Source organism: Rhinoraja longicauda, chromosome 25 (assembly GCF_053455715.1).
Source record: "Rhinoraja longicauda isolate Sanriku21f chromosome 25, sRhiLon1.1, whole genome shotgun sequence".
Lineage (NCBI taxonomy): Eukaryota > Metazoa > Chordata > Chondrichthyes > Rajiformes > Arhynchobatidae > Rhinoraja > Rhinoraja longicauda.
In genome coordinates, this window is record NC_135977.1 from 21,270,690 (window position 1) to 21,287,888 (window position 17,199).

General features: G+C 44.9%; 1 protein-coding gene across 3 annotated transcripts; it reads left to right on the plus strand.

The window, feature by feature from the left end:
• The first annotated feature begins 1,646 nt into the window (after window positions 1–1,646).
• On the plus strand, window positions 1,647–15,523 carry LOC144605638 (myosin regulatory light chain 2, ventricular/cardiac muscle isoform). 3 transcript variants are annotated; one of them, XM_078421079.1, is made up of 7 exons: window positions 1,647–1,676; window positions 7,624–7,704; window positions 10,902–10,977; window positions 11,057–11,161; window positions 13,885–13,963; window positions 14,069–14,117; window positions 15,425–15,523. In XM_078421079.1, exons 1-7 carry the CDS (start codon window positions 1,674–1,676, stop codon window positions 15,521–15,523), a joined length of 492 nt encoding a protein of 163 aa, XP_078277205.1. In that variant the 5' UTR covers window positions 1,647–1,673. The 3 variants fall into 3 exon arrangements, with proteins under 3 accessions (XP_078277205.1, XP_078277207.1, XP_078277208.1); XM_078421081.1 differs by lacking the exon at window positions 1,647–1,676 and adding an exon at window positions 7,240–7,254 and having other exon boundaries at window positions 7,633–7,704; XM_078421082.1 differs by lacking the exons at window positions 1,647–1,676; window positions 10,902–10,977 and adding an exon at window positions 7,866–7,889 and having other exon boundaries at window positions 7,621–7,714.
• The last annotated feature ends 1,676 nt before the right edge of the window (window positions 15,524–17,199 follow it).

Here is a 17,199-nt window from a genome sequence, read left to right on the forward strand (position 1 = left end):
GCCTCTCTCCCCCTTCCCCCCCTTGCCCCATAACCCCCTCTCCCCCCATCCCCCTCGCACACCTCCCACAGTCAGTATGTCTCCACGCAAGTCTTCAGCATTAAGGTTCAGGCTGGCTAGAGAGAGGGTGGATAGAGTCATAGAATCATAGAGTGATGCAATGTGGAAACAGGCCCTTCGGCCCAACTTGCCCACACCGACCAACATGTCCCAGCTACACTACCTGCGCTTGGTCCATATCCCTCAAAACCTGCCCCATCTATGTACCTGTCTACCGGTTTCTTAAATGCTGGGATAGTCCCAACCTCAACTACCTCATCTGGCAGCTTGTTCCATACGCCCACCACCCTTTGTGTGAAAACGTTACCCTTCAGATTCCTATTAAATCTTTTCCCTTCACCATGAACCTATGTTTTCTGGTCCTAGATTCCCCTACTCTGGGCAAGAGACTTTGTGCACTTACCCGATCTATTCCTCTCATGATTTTGTACATCTCGATAAGATCACCCCTCATCCTCCTGCGCTCCAAGGAATCGAGACTCAGCCTACTCAACCTCTCCCTATAGCTCACACCCTCTAGTCCTGGCAACATCCTCGTAAATCTTATCTGAACCCTTTCAAGCCTCTCAATATCTTTCCTATAACATGGTGCCCAGAACTGAACACTATACTCTAAATGCGGTTTCAACGTCTTATACAACTGCAACATGACCTCCCAACTTCTATGGGTCAGACTGAAGAAGAGTCTTGACCTTCTCTCCAGAGGTGCTGCATGACCCGCTGAGTTACTCCAGCATTTTATAGACAATAGACAATAGGTGCAGGAATAGGCCATTCAGCCCTACGAGTCAGCACTGCCATTCAATGTGATTATGGCACGGTGGCGCAGCGGTAGAGTTGCTGCCTTACAGCAAATGCAGCGCCGGAGTCTCAGGTTCGATCCTGACTACGGGTGCTGTACTGTAAGGAGTTTGTACGTTCTCCCCGTGACCTGCGTGGGTTTTCTCCGAGATCTTCGGTTTCCTCCCACACTCCAAAGACGTACAGGTATGTAGGTTAATTGACTGGGTAAATGTAAAAAAATTGTCCCTAGTGTGTGTAGGATAGTGTTAATGTGCGGGGATCGCTGGGCGGTGCGGACTTGGTGGGCCGAAAAGGCCTTTTTCCGCGCTGTATATGAAATATGAAAAATAAATATTCACAATCAGGTTCACCAGATTGAAGAAGGTTCACCAGATTGATCCCTGGGATGGCGGGACTTACATATGAGGAAAGACTAGAGACTGGGCTTGTACTCGCTGGAATTTAGAAGACTGAGGGGGGATCTTATAGAAACATATAAAATTCTTAAGGGGTTGGAGAGGCTAGATGCAGGAAGATTGTTCCCGATGTTGGGGGAGTCCAGAACCAGGGGTCACAGCTTAAGGATAAGGGGGAAGTCTTTTAGGACCGAGATGAGAAAACATTTCTTCACACAGAGAGTGGTGAGTCTGAGGAATTCTCTGCCACAGAAGGTAGTTGAGGCCAGTTCATTGGCTATATTTAAGAGGGAGTTAGATGTGGCCCTTTTTGCTAAAGGGATCAGGGGGTATGGAGAGAAGGCAGGTACAGGCTACTGAGCTGAATGATCAGCCATGATCATATTGAATGGCGGTGCAGGCTCGAAGGGCCGAATGGCCTACTCCTGCACCTATTTTCTATGTTTCTATGTTTCTATCAGTATCCCGTTCCTGCCTTCTCACCATACCCCTTGACTCCGCTATCTTTAAGAGCTCTATCTAGCTCTCTCTTGAAAGCATCCAGAGAATTGGCCTCCACTGTCTTCTGAGGCAGAGAATTCCGCAGATTTACAACTCTCTGACTGAAAAAGTTTTTCCTCATCTCCATTCTAAATGGCCTACCCCTTATTCTTAAACTGTGGCCCCTGGTTCTGGACTCCCCCAACATTGGGAACATGTTTCCTGCCTCTAATGTGTCCAATCCCTTAATAATCTTATATATTTCAATAAGATCCCTTCTCATCCTTCCAAATTCCAGCGTATACACGCCTAGTCACTCCAGTCTTTCAACATACGACAGTCCCGCCATTCCGGGAATTAACCTAGTGAACGTACGCTGCACGCCCTCAATAGCAAGAATATCCTTCCTCAAAATTGGAGACCAAAACTGCACACAGTACTCCAGGTGTGGTCTCACTGGGGCCCTGTACAACTGCAGAAGGACCGCTTTGCTCCTATACTCAACTCCTCTTGTCATAAAGGCCAACTTGCCATTAGCTTTTTTGTGTCTACCTTCGATTTGAACCAGCATCTGCATTTCTTTCCTACACTCCCAACTTCTGTACTCTGTACTCTGACTGATGAAGGCCAATGCGCCAAAATCGTTTTTGTCCACCTTATCTACCTGTGACTCGACCTTCAAGGATCCATGCACCTGCACTCCTAGGTCTACAAGAAATAAATAGTTACCATGAAAAATACAGGTTAATACTTTTGTCTCCACCTTCTGTCTTTTCATCTCTAGCCTATGCCCAATCATCTGCCAATCAAATAACCCTCCTCACCTGTATCAACCTATTACCTAAAATAGACACAAAATGCTGGAGTACATAGAAACATAGAAACATAGAAAATAGGTGCAGGAGTAGGCCATTCGGCCCTTCGATTCTGCACCGCCATTCAATATGATCATGGCTGATCATCCAACTCAGTATCCCGTACCTGCCTTCTCTCCATACCCCCTGATCCCTTTAGCCACAAGGGCCACATCTAACTCCCTCTTAAATATAGCCAATGAACTGGCCTCAACTACCTTCTGTGGCAGAGAATTCCACAGATTCACCACTCTCTGTGTGAAAAAAAACTTTCTCATCTCGGTCCTAAAAGACTTCCCCCTTATCCTTAAACTGTGACCCCTTGTTCTGGACTTCCCCAATAATGGGAACAATCTTCCTGCATCTAGCCTGTCCAACCCCTTAAGAATTTTGTAAGTTTCTATAAGATCCCCCCTCGATCTTCTAAATTCCAGCGAGTACAAGCCGAGTCTATCCAGTCCTTCTTCATATGAAAGTCCTGCCATCCCAGGAATCAATCTGGTGAACCTTCTCTGTACTCCCTCTGTGGCAAGAATGTCTTTCCTCAGATTAGGAAACCAAAACTGTACGCAATACTCCAGATGTGGTCTCACCAATGCCCTGTACTACCTCAGCGGGTTAGGCAGCATCTCTGGAGAAAAAGGGTGGGTGATGTTTTGGATCGACATCCTTCTTCGGACTATTACCTATTACCTGCCAGGCTTTGTCCTGCCTCTCCTCTCCCCCAGCTTTGTTTACCCCCCCCCCCCCTCCTCCTCTACAACCAGTCTGAAGAAGTCCTGATTCGAAATGTTACCTATCCATGTTCTCCAGAGATGCTTCCTGACCCGCTGAGTTCATCCAGCGCTTTGTGTCTTCCTTTGTAAACCTGTATCTGCAGTTCCTTGTTCTACAGGAAGTTTCCTGTTGTCAACAATTCTGGTCCAACAGGTTCAGGAGATCTGCCTTTACCGAGCCTTTCTCTCGACTGAATCTGCAAATTCTGCTCTCAAGGAATCCAAGTTGACTTTCTTTCCAGTTAATTTACCTCTGCTACATCACTGTCACCTCCTGTAGCCAGAACGTTGCTCTCCTAACTTTCAGCTTCAATCTTGTTCTTCCTGCCTCCATCAGCGAGTTGTCTCTCTTGTCCTGTAGTGACCGCAATACTCGAGCTGCTATCCAAACGCCTGACAGAGTCCATGAAGATGGTTGGAACTGGAATACAATTTTACTTTCCTTTCCTCCCTCCCCTCCCTTTCACCTTCTCCATAAGACACAGATTCAGTGGGGCACAAAGTGCTGGAGTAACTCAGCAGGTCAGACAGCGTCTCTGAAGAACATGGACAGGTGACGTTTTAGGTCGAGACCCTTCTTCAAACTGAGGGAGGGGGGTCATCTACCTATCAAAACCCCCCTTTACCTGCCACACATGTCCTGCCTCTCCCCTCTTCCAGCTTTCTTCTCCTCTCCTACAATTAGTCTGAAGAAGAGTCTCGACCTGAAATGTCACCTATCCATTATCTCCAAAGATCATGCTTGACCTGCTGAGTTACTCCACCACCTTGTGCCTTTTTTGTGCATCAACCAGCATCTGCAGTTCCTTGCTTTTACAGATTCAGTGGGATTTGTGCAAAGTGTCCATATTACAGCTTATTATGATGCAACTAAAATTAAGACTTCGGTCGCCCTAAGATTTTTAAAAAACAAAGCAATAAAACCAGTGAAATAATAATACAAAAATACCTGTAAATGCCAATCGATATTGATCAAGATAACTTTGTGTAAAGATATCACAATTTGTACTTGAGCTCATGTTATCTCAGGCTGAGGTCAGCTACAAAAGGACAGTCTACATTGCTAACCTGAGGCAATCTGTGGACAGACATCTGCCCTTCTCCGTGGTGGGACTGCCCTATCCCCAACCCCATTCCTGAGCACCTCCACTAATTTCCCTTGATTTGAAGAGGGAAGGCAGCCTGTGGAAAAAAAATCAATCACTGACAGCTGGCTTGAGAGTAAGCGTAGTGAAAATCCCAAAGTCATTGGTCTTTTCACGTGGTAAAGGCAGCAAATGCTATTAGTTTTGAAAAAAAACCCCATCTGCAAAAACCCATGCCTAAGTATCACCCAATCCTGTTGTAATCTGAAGAAATGGGACACATGAAAATTCAACAGGCGGCCAGACATTTAGCCGATTGAATCTGCCCCTTTCTTTGTTATGATGATTCCATGTTTTTAAACTGTTTCCCTTCTTTTCTCACTTTCCTAAATTTCTAACAACACCTGGCACAAAATGTAAAATTTGTCTGATTTTCCAACTGAGTCAAAGAGTCGCAGAGTTGCTCAGCACAGAAACAGGCCCTTCGGCCCATCATGCCTATGCCAACCATCATATCTGTCTGAACTAATCTCACTCGCCTGCATTAACTCTATATCCCTCTATGCCCTGCTTTTTCAAGCACCTGTTAAGATGCCTCTCAACTGTTGTTCCAGTTGCTGCCTCCACCACCTCCTCCGGCAGCACATTCCAGACACCAACAACTATTTATGTGAAAATCTTTCCTGTCAGATATCCTTTAAACCTCTTCCCTCTCTCCCCTTAACACCATACTGTCCAGTTATAACATTCTTGATTGTATAGCTCAGTCGTTCTCGAGTACAGTTATATTTAGTTAGCATCCTCTAGTTAGAGACACTTGTATGACTTGATGGTACTCACATATGGTATGATTTGAATTGACTGTATAGCACACAAACAATCTGTATCGTGGTACATGTGGTAATAATAAACCAATACTAATTCTACGTGTATGCCTGCTTTCAGAAACCTCTTCCAAACTATCTATAATTGTGAAACATCTATGATTGTACTTTCAGTTCCATTCTCATGCACCTTCAGAGTTTACTGCATTAATCCTCCATTCATTTCTCTTACACTAGTGAAATGCTAGGAGACGTGTTTCTGCCAACGAGGCCATTGTATAAATGTAGTCTGAAAAGGACCCATTTATCAGATTGTATTGTTATTCCATTGATGATGCTATCTATCCTCCCATCAGATATCAACTCCCCCAATCTAATTATTCTGTTAGATTTGGCTTTAGAGTTCACAGGTCAAAACGAAAAACGGCAATAATCCAGGTTACATATACTATATCACCCATTCAAAAGAAATATACACCTTGCATTGGTCTAAAACTGTGTGTGGGGTTTGCATGTCCTCACTATGACTGTGTGGGTTTCCTCTGAGAGATCTGGTTTCCTCCCACATCCCAAAGATGTGTGGGTTTGTAGGTTAATCAGACTCTGTAAATTGGCTGTTTTCATGCTGTATCTTGCAATCAATTAATTTGCCTTCTAGTGTAGGGAGTGGATGCGAAAGTGGATAACATAGAACTAATGTAAACGGGTGATGGATGGTCGCCATGGACTCGGTGGGCCGAAGGGCCTGTTTCCATGCTATACCTTTCAAGCAATTAATTTGCATCTGTAAATTGCCTCAACGTGTAAGGAATGAATGAGAAAGTGGGATAACATAGAACTAGTGTAAACAAGTGATTGATGGTCGATATGGGCTCGGTGGGCCAAAGGGCCTGTTTCAATTTTGTACCTACAAAACTAAAAAAAGCCTGTGCTGGTACTCAGTGTATATGTTGCCTAAGGCAGTGAGGTCCTTCATAACTGTTCTCCTAGTACGAATTTAAGCTAAAATTAATCTTTACCGCAACTATAGGTCCACCACACATGTCTTTACCATTCGAGAGAGAATCGAGAGTCATGTGTACTGACAACGAAACAATGAAATTCCATGCTGCATCTCCAAAGTAAAACTAAAACACACACATGTTGCAAACAGGGAGAAAATGAAATCTCTCTCTAAATTCCACTCAGAGTAGTAAATGTGGCCTTTATCTTAATGAGCAACTTAAACGGCAAGGATGCATTCTGACAAAAGATGTGAAGCAACAGAACTGGGGTTTTGGAGCTCTGGGGAAGTTCCAGTGCTTGGCATTCTTGCATTGTTCTCTTAATTTAGCAAGTGCACATGTCACAGCAGAAGACAAAGAGTGAGCGAGGGCTAAGGTCAAAATCTTAAAAGTAGAACAAGCTCTGACGCATAACGTTTCTATAACCTTGAGGGCGCACATTCAAACACATTGTACTGGGGATGAAACCAAATAGTTTTAAAAATGGTAGGGGTGGTACCACCACTATAATGCCCAAAGTAGGAATACATTTATTTTTACACTTAACGAAGAGTATATATTCCACTGTGTGCATTGTGAGGCATTGTGTTCCTCTTGCAAGCAACATCACAAAGGCTGTAGCAATGGTAAGCATCTGTGTTAATACCATATTATATTACATTAGAAACGGCTACCGCAGGGGAACAAAGTAGCTGTGGAGGACTTAGGAAAGCAACAGTTTTGCTGCATCTCCACCTACATGCTTGAGTTCCTGCGGCATCTTTTAAAAAATATGGAAGCAAGATTTATTATGGGGTTAACAAATCTGTGACATTTAATTTTTGTGACTTGGCAGTAAGTTAATAGTTCTGGGCAAATCTTTTAATGATAAAAAGATTTAAGTTTCTCCTGGGCTTCTGGCATGAAGGAACAAAGGAACTGAGTGAGATAAGCACAAAGCGTTGGAGGAACTCAGCGGGTCAGGCAGCATCTGTGGAGGGAATGGACAGGCAATGTTTTTGGTCGGCACCCTTCTTCAGACCGAATGGCCATGGTAAATCTAATCCTGATCTCATCTGATAAAGGGTCCCAACTCAAAATGTCGCCTGTCCATTCCCTCCACAGATGCTGCCCGACCTGCTGCGTTCCCCCAACGATTTGCGGTTTGCTCAAGATTCCAGCATCTGCAGTTCCTTGCGTTTCCAAGTGCTTAAGATACTCAGGCAGTCAAGATGCAGATTTGTTCCCCATTCCTCACTGACCTGGTTGCTTCCAGCTAAGTTAGATTGGGTTAGGGTTATTCCTCCGGCAAGCTGGTTTTCAGCCCTGATTAGGATGGTATTTATTTTTCAGGCACCCAAGAAGGCAAAGAAGAAGGCAGAGGGAGCAAACTCCAACGTGTTCTCAATGTTTGATCAGTCGCAGATTCAGGAATTCAAGGAGGTAGGTTCGCTAAGTTTGTATTCAGTCTAACACTCTCTCGATGAGGAACAGCTGCAGAGAATTCAGAGCAGACACCAACAAAGCCAGTCGGAATGAGGAATGAAAAGCCAGAGACCTGAATGACAACCCTCCACAGGTGCCGCCTGACTCTTCCCACCATTCTCAATGCATTTACACCATCCTTGGTTCTTTGCTTTATGTTTGATATTTCTTTAAAGTTAGCATTCTCCCTGAAAGCTAGTCAAAATGTCCATTGATTAGAAATCTAACCCAATAGTTTGTGATACACCAACAAAGTCTCAAGTTTGATCCCTAGTCTGTACTGAGCAGCAGATGGTAACTAGGGAGCAATAAAAATCTATAATTAGATGCTAGTAATCCAATCTTAAGAGAAGTACTTGCTTTGAGTGTCGCACGGTAAATTTATTGAAAATTGTAAGTGTGAATGACAAGGAACAAACGCACCACCTGTACGAAATCTTTAACGTGGTTAGAAATTCCCAAGGTGCTTCACATGTAATGAACAAGATCTGAGACCAAACTACATAAAGGATGAGTGGAGTGGGCCGGCAGGGGAGGGAGGGGGTCTTGCCCCAGCGCCTTGAAGGTCGGCTGCAGGAGGTGCCTCCCTGGACACAGAGGTGGCCGGGCGAGGAGGGGGATGTTGGGTTATGGGCCTGCAGCAGCCGGGGACTTATCTGGATCAGGGACACTCCAGTACTTCCTACGGACTCTGACTTTAGACTTGGACATTTTCTTTGTAAAATATGGTGACTGTTCATTTGTGGGTTGTGCAAAAGAATTTCACTGTGCAGTGCATACATGACAATAGACAATAGACAATAGGTGCAGGAGGAGGCCATTCAGCCCTTCGAGCCAGCACCACCATTCAATGCCATCATGGCTGATCACTCTCAATCAGTACCCCGTTCCTGCCTTCTCCCCATACCCCCTCACTCCGCTATCCTTAAGAGCTCTATCCAGCTCTCTCTTGAAAGCATCCAACGAACTGGCCTCCACTGCCTTCTGAGGCAGAGAATTCCACACCTTCACCACTCTCTGACTGAAAAAGTTCTTCCTCATCTCCGTTCTAAATGGCCTACCCCTTATTCTTAAACTGTGGCCCCTTGTTCTGGACTCCCCCAACATTGGGAACATGTTTCCTGCCTCTAATGTGTCCAATCCCCTAATTATCTTATATGTTTCAATAAGATCCCCCCTCATCCTTCTAAATTCCAGTGTATACAAGCCTGGAAGGCTTGAGGACCTATTGAAGCGTGTTAGGGGACATGATCAAATGGGCTTTTTGAAGAGGTAGGCTGTGAGGGATGTTTTAAATGGAGGAATGGGAAGCACGGTAATGCAGGGAGGGGTTTATGAGGAATGAGTTCAGAGCTGAGCCAAGGTCACACACATGGTGGGGTGGAGTGAAGGGGGGAGGTTGTGGAAGTGATTGGGGAAATCAATGACACTCAGGCTGCATTGAGAAGGCAGGTTAAGGGGAACCAGGTAACTAGGGAGGATTCAGGGGGGAGGGGATCACAGAGGTCGGAGGGATAATGTATCTAAAAGAAATTGTTCAACCTTCTCCAGCCAACAAAGAGCCATTATGGGCACCATCTTTCCTGAGGTCATCCGTTGCCGGCCCTGATTTGTTCTGGACTTTTCTCATCTCCAGTTTATTTCCCTCCCTCCCCCCCCACCTCTACTTTCAGTCTGTGGAAGGGTTCCAACCCGAAACGTCACCTATCCTTTTTTCTCCAGAGATGCTGCCTGACCCGCTGAGTTACCCCAGCACTTTGTGTCTGTCTTCGGTATAAACCAGCATTCATTATTCCTTCCTACCCATAGAACAGTAAAGCATAGGAACCGGCCCTTCGGTCCATATTGTCCATGCCGAAAATGATGCCAAATTAAACAAACCTCCTCTGCCTGTGTGCTGGCAAAGCTGTATATCTGTGTCTCTCCATTCTCTGCCTCCACCAACATGACCCCCGGCAGCATGTTTCAGACACCCGCCACCCTCTGTGTAAAAAAACGTGCTCTGCACATCTCCTTTCAACGTTTCCCCTCTCACCATAAAGCTAGGCCTTTGACATTTCCACTCTGAGGAAAAAGGATTCTGACTGCCTACTTTATCTGTGCTTCTGATAATCTTATATACTCCTATCAGATCTCGCCTCAGCCTCTGACATTCCAGAGAAAATAATTGAAGTCTGTCCAACCCCTTCTTCTAGCTAATGCCTCCTAATCCATGCATCATTCTGGTACGGGTTAAGGTACAGCAGGAATGTTTTTGAGGGCTTCTCAAGTTTATGTACTGTTGATCGAGGGAGGCTGGCCAGGATTCTATAGGAATAATCTATAATTCTATAAGACAATGGCACAGTGGCGCTGCGGTAGAACTGCTGCCTGAGTGCCGGAGACTCGGGTTGGATCCTGACTACAGGTGCTGTCTGTGTGGAGTTTGAACATTCTCCCTGTGACCGAGTGGGTTTCCTCCCACAACATTCCAAAGACGTGAAGGACTGTAGGTTAATTGGCCGCTGTAAAGTGCCCCCTAGTGTGTAGAGTGTGGATGACAAACTGGGATAACATAGGACTAGTGAGCATGGGTGATCGATGGCCGGCATGGACTCGGGGGGCCGATGGGGCTGTTTCCACGCCGGATCTCTAACATTCAGGGCTACGGTCCAAATGCGGGAAAATGGGATTAAAATTAGACTGTGTTTGGTAACGGGCGGCGCGGACACGATGGGCCGAAGGGCCTCTTTCTGTGCTGTAGGACTCTATGACTCTATGACTCTAAACCTAAACTAACTGCAGATAAATGATCAGTTTCCTTTGGCACATCTCCATTCAATATTCCTCATCTTTATTTTTCCCTCACAAAGTGGAGGGAGTCGGACTTGTGAATTTGTGTGCCGCCGCCGCCGCCCCGTGGTGCAGAATGTTACGGTGCTGGTGAACAGCCCTTAAGTGAGACACTGCTTGAGACCACAGCCCTCAGTTAAACGTTAATGTTTAACACTGGCAAAGGACAAGGAATCCATGGTCGATGCTCTGTTAGACAAGGAATGATGCATGGCACAGGCCACGGACACACTATATTAAATGTGTCTCTGCTGAACCTGAACCATAAGTTATGATCAAAGATACCAGTTTTTAATACTGTATTGATTTTGCCTTGATTCCAGGCTTTCACAATAATGGATCAGAACAGAGATGGATTCATTGATAAGGAGGACCTGAGGGACACATTTGCCGCTCTGGGTTAGTTTTACTATCACAAACGGATTTCTTCTGCTGAGGTCAAGAGAATATTATTAATGATTAGTAATCTATTCTACAGGCCGGGTAAATGTAAAAAATGAAGAACTGGAAGAGATGATTAAAGAGTCTGCTGGGCCAATTAACTTCACAGTTTTTCTTACCATGTTCGGTGAAAAGCTTAAGGGTGAGTGAAATAAAGTGATATTAATGAACTACTCCTCAAAAAGCCACAGATTATGAGAAACATTTTAACTAAACAAATCGTCACGGGCTGCAGGGCAGAGCTCCAAAGTGCGACGGGCAAAGTAAAAGGGGATGTGCGGTCACAGAGGGTGGTGGGTGCCTGCAACGTGCTGCCAGGGGTGGTGGTATAGTTTAGGTTTAGTTCATAATCACATGTACCAGGTACAGGGGAAAGCTTTTTTGTTGCGTGCTGTCCTGTCAGCGGAGAGACTATATCAAGCCGCCCAGTGTGTGCAGATCCAGGATAAAGGGGGGTAACATTCAGTGCAAGATAAAGTCCAGTAAAGACCAATTAAAGACAATCCGAGGGTCTCAGGTGAGGTAGATAGTAGGTCAGGACCTGTCTCCAGTTGGTGATAGAATGATTCAGTTGCTATATGATAACGACATGTAAGAGGCTTTTAGAGAGGCACATGGGTATGCAGGGAATAGAGGATTCAGGATGATGTGCAGACAGAGGAGAGTAGTTTAATTTGGCATCATATTCAGCACAGACATTGTGGGACGAAGGGCCTGTTCCTGTGCTGTGTTGCAGGTCCATTCCCTCCACAGAAGCTGCCTGACTCGTTGAGTTCCTCCAGCACCTTGTGTTTTTGCTGGAGGCAGTTAAAGATGAGCAATAAAATCTGGCCTTTGCAAACAGTTCCTATATCCCCTGAAAAAAATATTTAAGAAAAGAAGGTCATGATTAAGTTGACATCACTCCGTACATGGAAGACAATGCCAGCCCCGACCAGTCCTGGTTCATTCAGGCTAGACCCTGCATCTTAAAGTAAATTTATAACATTGAAGAGGAACATAAAGGTTGACTCAAGCCGAAACAAAGGGCAGCACAGTGGCGCAGCGGGTAGAGCTGCTGCCTGACAGCACTAGGGGCCTGGCTTCCATCCTGACTTCGGCTGCAGTCTGTGTGGAGTTTGTATGTTCTCCCCGTGACCATGTAGGTTTCCTTTGGGTGCTCCGGTTTCCTCCCACATCCCAAAGACATGCGGGTTTGTAGGTTAATTGGCCTCTGTAAAACTGCCCCTGGTGTGTAGGGAGTGGATGAGAATGTGGTCTGACAGAGAACTAGTGTAAATGGGTGAAGGGTGGTCAGCATGGACTTGGCGGGCCAAAGGGCCTGTTTCCATGTTGTATCTTTAAACTAAACCAGACTAAAGAAATAAAGAGGGATATGGGTCAAATGATGGGGCATCTTGTCAGCATGGACAAGTTGGGCAGAAGTGTCTGTTTTCCATGCGGTCTGACTCTATCATTCCATAATTCCATGAACCAAAATCGCAGTTGGAATATTGATTTCAATGTCATGGGCCATGGATTTACGAGTGTATATTTACTCAATAAGAGACACAAAGAGCTGGAGTAACTCAGTGGGACAGGCAGCATCTCTGGAGAGAAGGAATGGGTGACTATAATACTGAATCTCTCAATAAGAGACTGGGTATAACACAAAGTGCTGGAGTAACTTAGCTGGTCAGGCAGCATCTGTGGAGGGAACGGATAGGCAACGTTTCGGGTCAGGACCCTTCAAAGGTTTCAAAGGTCTTTTATTGTCTCATATATACGGCACACATATTAAGGTACAGTGATATGCGAATTATCATACAGCCATACGAAAAAAAAGCAACAAGACACACAAAACATAAACATCCACCACAGTGAATTCCCCACATGCCTCAGTGTGATGGAAGGCAATAAAGTCCAATCCTCTTCCTCTTTATTATCCCGCGGTCGGGGCAGTCGCACCATCCGCAGCCGGCGGTCAAAGCCTCCGCATCGGGGCGATCGAAGCTCCCGCGTCAGGGCGATCGAAGCTCCCGCTTAGGGCTGGTAAAAGCTCCTGTGGCTTGGAGTTCCCAAAGTCAATCTCTGACCAGAGACCGCGAGGTCCGCGATGTTAAGTCCGCAAGCACCCACGGTTGGAACTACGAGGTTGATCCCTGGCAAAGGGATCGCGGGCTCCGTGATGTTACAGTCCCATAGGCTCCCTGCGGTGGAGCTCTCAAAAGTCGGTCTCCAGCAAAGGCCGCCATCTCCTCGATGTTACGCCGCAGTGCGGACGGAGATACGATACGGAAAAAAATTGCATCTCCGTTGAGGTAAGAGATTAGAAAAAGTTTCCTCTAACCCCCCCCCTCCCCCACCACCCCCCACATAAAACAAGTTAAAGAACACTAAAAACATACATTTAACACATACTATTTAAACACAAAGAAGGAAGGGAGGCTTCCATTGCTGGCGCCACCCTGTAAAGATCATTAGACTGTGTAGTAGGGCATGGGGTGAGAAAGTTGGAATAGAGAGGTGGGGGTAGGACAATGCCTGGCAAGTGATGGGTAGATACAGGCAAGGGGGATTTTGCGGTAGGGCAGATGGTTGGAGTAAGTGACAAAGTATTAAGGTAGGTAGACACAAAATGCTGGAGTAACTCAACGGGTTAGGCAACATCTCCGGAGAGAAGGAATGGGTGACGTTTCAGGTCGAGACCCTTCTTCACACTTAAGGTAGGCTGTTCCCTTCTGATCTTTCATGTGGTGGAGCAAAGCAAATAGGATGATAGTATATTTCACTATAACACATCTAAACTCAAATTCTACTTGCAATTCTCCAACTTTATGTTGTCGGGCAGAAATAGAAAACATTTTTGCTTACATATTTTCACAGGTACGGATCCAGAGGAATCAATCTTAAATGCATTCAAAATATTTGATCCTGAAGGCAAGGGTGTGTTAAGGAAAGATTAGTAAGTACATATTTGACCTTTTATCGTGCTATTGTTTGTGTCTGATTTATAAAGATTCTAAATTGTTTGCTTTTATTTTAACATTTTTTAACTCTTTTTATGCAGCATTCAGGAAATGTTGATGACTCAGGCTGAACGATTTAGCAAGGAAGAGGTAGGTTATTTCAACCAGTGAATTAACTCGGAAGAAAAATTGTAGATCCTCACCCTAGTTATAATATTGACTTATCCGGAACGTATAAGCTTGTAAGTGCCTCAGCAGAAATTGGCCATTTTGAGATAATGCTTCTTCATTAGATTTCCTTCTCTCTTGGTCCCCAGTCAACGATCATTATTCATGTGTAAAGAGCAGTTCTGTAGGCTTCTGTCATCTCCCAAGTGTGGCCTCTGCATCGCGCTCATTCCAAGAGCTGGTAATCTTAGATAACTATTAGTAGGCCAGCCATTCCACCTCTGTCCACTTGCAGAAGTTATCGTTTCTATTCCCTGGCTCGGAGGTCATTTGTTTGGAGAGGAGCGGATTTTACTACTTTATTGAAGTGCAGCTTGTTATATCTAATGAAGGGAGTGGGCTTTAGTACTGTCCCACATTGAGAGACAAGTAGGAACACATTAATCATCTCCTAAATACTCTCTTCACCCAATTAGTCCATTTACCCAGAACCTCTCTTGGGGATGATGGCAGGAGCTTGTGAGAGTCATGCGTGCACTTTCTCCCCATCAATAAAGAGATGAGGTTCTCCAAAATTAACAGCTGCCAAAAAAAAGCATCTAAAGTAATGGTGTCACATAAAGTATCTCCAGCTGAGACTTTGAAACATTTTGCAAATACGATCTCCACTTTTCAGTTGCCACCCATGCACTCATTTTTTGAATCTCCACTTTCTCTGTAGCTGTAACTCTATGGTGGCATCTGCTAAAGCCACTGCCTCACAGAGCCAGAGACCCAGGTTCAATCCTGACCTCGGGAGTTCTCTCAGTGGAGTTTGCATGTTCTCCCTGTGACTTTGTGGGTTTCCTCCGGCAGCTGCAGTTTCCTCCCACATCCTATCCATTTTCTCCAGGGATGCTGCCTGACCCGCTAAGTTACTCCAGCACTTTGTGTCTATCTTTGATCAATGTCAGTATGCACTCAGTGGGTCGAAGGACCTTTCTCCATGCTGTATCTCTAAACTAAAACTATAACACATTGTTTATTTTCTGTATACACTCCCCTCCCTTCTACTTTCAGTCTGAGGAAGGGTTCCGACCTGAAAAGTCATCTATTCTTTTTCTCCATGGACGCTGCCTTACCCGTTTAGTTACTCCGGCATTTTGTGTCCATCCGCACTAAACACTACCTGTTGTGCTCACGTAGTGCGTGATTTGCCTGGATAGCACGTAAAACAAAGTTTCTCACTATATCTCGGTACACGTGACAATGATAAAACCAATATTGATAAACCTGCTGTACTTTTTCAGATTGATCAGATGTTTGCAGCCTTCCCCCCAGATGTGTCTGGTAATCTGGACTACAAGAACCTGGTACACGTCATCACTCACGGAGAGGAAAAAGACTAGGAATAAATAATCCTTCCCTACCTCCGTGAACGTCTTCTGCACCTTCCGTTCCTCTTTGAATAAACAGCCACTTTGTTATACTTCCTGTCTATTTCTCTCTCGAAACGCAAGTAGAAAGCAGACTTCCTTTCAAGTCTCAGAAAATCAAAGGAAGGATCCCGAACCAAAACGTCGTCTGTCCATTCCCTCCACAGACGCTGCCTGACCCATTGAATTCCTCCAGCACTTTGTCCTTTAGCTCAAGATTTCAGCATCTGCAGTTCCTTTTGTATCCAAAAGTGATGAGATAGATTTTTTTAATTGGTTAAAAAAGTAAAATGGTTGTGAAAGAAAATGTTCTTTGTCAAACTGAGTGTGCAGAGCCCCTCTGTTAACCATCAAGAAATGGAAGCAACAATTATACTTAGTCATCCTCTTTGTAAATACTCGAAATTCCTCAAAAAAATCCTAATGTTGTTCAAGTGTTATAGGAACTTTGTGATGATAAGTTGCTTAGAGTGTAAAAAAAAAAACATTTTACTTTCAAACTGACAAGAATTTATCGTTAGTTTGTCACGTTTTTGTGTAATTTGTCAGAGACCCAAATAAACCAACTCCGCCAAAACCAGATATTCAATAACGTCTGAAAATTGCAAGAGAAAATAAAGAGAATTCATACAAAATGCATTTGGAATACTTCTTCCTTGCAAGTAGAACATAAATGTTGGCCTTAAGTGTCTATGATTTATGGTGATGATTTTATGTGCTATTCAGTTAAAATTTGCCTTAAACTTGGCGGTATAATGGCGCAGCGGGTAGAACTGCTGCCGCACAGCACCAGACACCCAGGTTTGATCCTGACCTGAGATGCTGTCCGTGTAGAGTTTGCTCGTGCTCCCTGTGACCTCCAGGTGTTCCGATTTCCTCCCACATCCCAAAGATGAGCAGAGTTGTCAGTTAATTGGCCTCTGTAAATTGCCCCTAGTGTGCAGGGAGTAGATGCGTAAGTTAGATAACATAGAACTAATGTGAACGGGTGATCGATGGTCTCCATGGCCGAACGATCTGTTTCCACGCTTTATCATTCAATCACACTTTGTCCTGCCTCTCCCCTCTCCCACCTTTCTTTCCCCCCACCTCCAACCAGTCTGAAGAAGGGTCTCGACCCAAAACGTTACCGATCCATGTTCTCCAGAGATATTGCCTGACCCGCTGAGTTACTCCAGCACTTTGTGTCCTTTTAGAGGAACCCTAATGAGCAGCAGCTGTGAGTTAATGGCACAGTAAATATATAACCGCTGGATAATTTCAGAATTGTTCATTTTCTCCATAATAGAGACACACATGCAGACATCTAAGCATGCACCGCAAATTCAAGTTATGCACACAAGATCCATGAGTGGAGTCTGCAAGGCACAACATCCAGGCATGATCCTCGGGGCTTATGTGTGTCAGAACCTTGCTCCCCATCCCATCACTTCAACAAGCCTGAATAGACGATTTCTACTCTGTAATGTCCAAAACGTTATTTTAAATTGATACTTTGTGTCACCTGGGGGTTAAGATGTGACCTCAGCATAATATCATCCTAACCAGGGATAGACACAAAATGCTGGAGTAACCCAGCGAGTCAGGCAGTATCTCTGGAGAAAACGAATAGGTGACATTTCGGGTTGGGTCACTTCTTCAGAAGTCCC